The sequence below is a fragment of the Malania oleifera genome, chromosome 11 (assembly GCF_029873635.1).
Source record: "Malania oleifera isolate guangnan ecotype guangnan chromosome 11, ASM2987363v1, whole genome shotgun sequence".
NCBI classification, from domain to species: Eukaryota; Viridiplantae; Streptophyta; class Magnoliopsida; order Santalales; family Ximeniaceae; genus Malania; species Malania oleifera.
In genome coordinates, this window is record NC_080427.1 from 6,340,744 (window position 1) to 6,342,154 (window position 1,411).

The window sequence follows — 1,411 nt, forward strand, 5'->3', positions numbered from 1 at the left end:
AAAATGCACGTGCTTTATTACTTTTTAAATTTAATGAGCATTTATGAGCTATTAAAAGAAATATTAAAATCAAATTTATTACTTTGCATAACAAGCTTTTAGGTGATTTATTTATTTATTTTTACATTTCATAATAAAAGTTTAGTTCACCCTCTTTTCTTTTATTGTATTTTATTAAGGGAAAAACTGGCATTGCATATACACTTTCAAACCCTAGTAATTTTTATGTTCTAATTTTCATTAATTATTCATTAAATTCAACCAAACCATTATCAAAATTCAACTTTGTAGAAAAAGCTTTTAGTAATACAAATTATTTAATTCGGAAGTTTAAAGCCAATATCCAAGCTACTGCACACATGATCATATATATCACAGTTTTGAGTTAATATTGTTCTTGCTTTTTCCTGCCGTTGTGTCGTGGACTTTGAGGACAAACCGCGAGGGAGGGATAGACAACTTGCTCTCTAGGATTGTGCCAATTGCAGCAATTAGCTTTCTCTTCACTTCTGAGTTGATACCCCCCATTGATACTATCTCAGCAAACGCAGCAGGCTCTTTGTTTCCCCCAAATCTTATGGCCACCGATCCCTTTAGAAGCACCATCACATACTGTAAAATGCTCATTGGCCACAGCCCACCAAATTCAAAACGAAAGCAAAAACATAAAACACGTGAGAAAGAAGTCCCAGCAGGGATTTATGGACGTCGGAGCTGCAGCATGTATAATTCATATATGGAAGATGACAAGAACATCCCATGCCAAGATATAATCTACACGCACACGCGCACACACACACACACACACACACACACACACACACACACACACAGCGAACTAGAGAGAGAGAGAGAGAGAGAGAGAGAGAGAGAGAGACAGGGAGGGAGATTACAGCGGGAGGTTTTCCGACGATGGCAGAGACAACTTTTGTTAATTCGGAGAAGAGGGACTCTGTGCTGACTCCATCCTCCAGGCTCACGTTGGTTGAAATGTCAAGGCAAGGCATCTCTCTCTCTCTCTCTCTCTCTCTCTCTCGCGTCTGAAAGTGAGAAATGGGTCTTGGGCAGATGAGGTGAGTTGGAATTATTGAACTGAATGATTGCTTTATATAATATGTTGGCCCTTCGGAAAAACCAGAGTCGGGTATAAACGACAAACAATGAGTCGCATGATGACGCATCTCCCCAACTCCCACCTGGACTGTTAAAACAGCTTCTCTTTTCTTTTAAATGTATTTACCTCCGAAAAATTACAAGTATAAATGGAGATATTTTACTCTCTATTTTTGATAAATTACAAAATTTAAGATTAGAAATATGGTTGTAATTCTTTTACCCTTAATTGAAGGGATCCATAACATCTCTAATTTATAGCTCACGTCAACACTCTCCTTCAAGTGAACACATGTTC

General features: G+C 37.7%; 1 protein-coding gene across 1 annotated transcript; it reads right to left on the bottom strand.

The window, feature by feature from the left end:
• Nucleotides 1-262: 262 nt before the first annotated feature.
• LOC131168129 (uncharacterized) lies at nt 263-1,074 on the bottom strand. The gene is made up of 2 exons (XM_058127364.1): nt 894-1,074; nt 263-612 (listed from the first exon to the last, which is right to left on the bottom strand). Exons 1-2 carry the CDS (start codon nt 1,005-1,007, stop codon nt 373-375), a joined length of 354 nt encoding a protein of 117 aa, XP_057983347.1. The 5' UTR covers nt 1,008-1,074; the 3' UTR covers nt 263-372.
• Nucleotides 1,075-1,411: the final 337 nt, after the last annotated feature.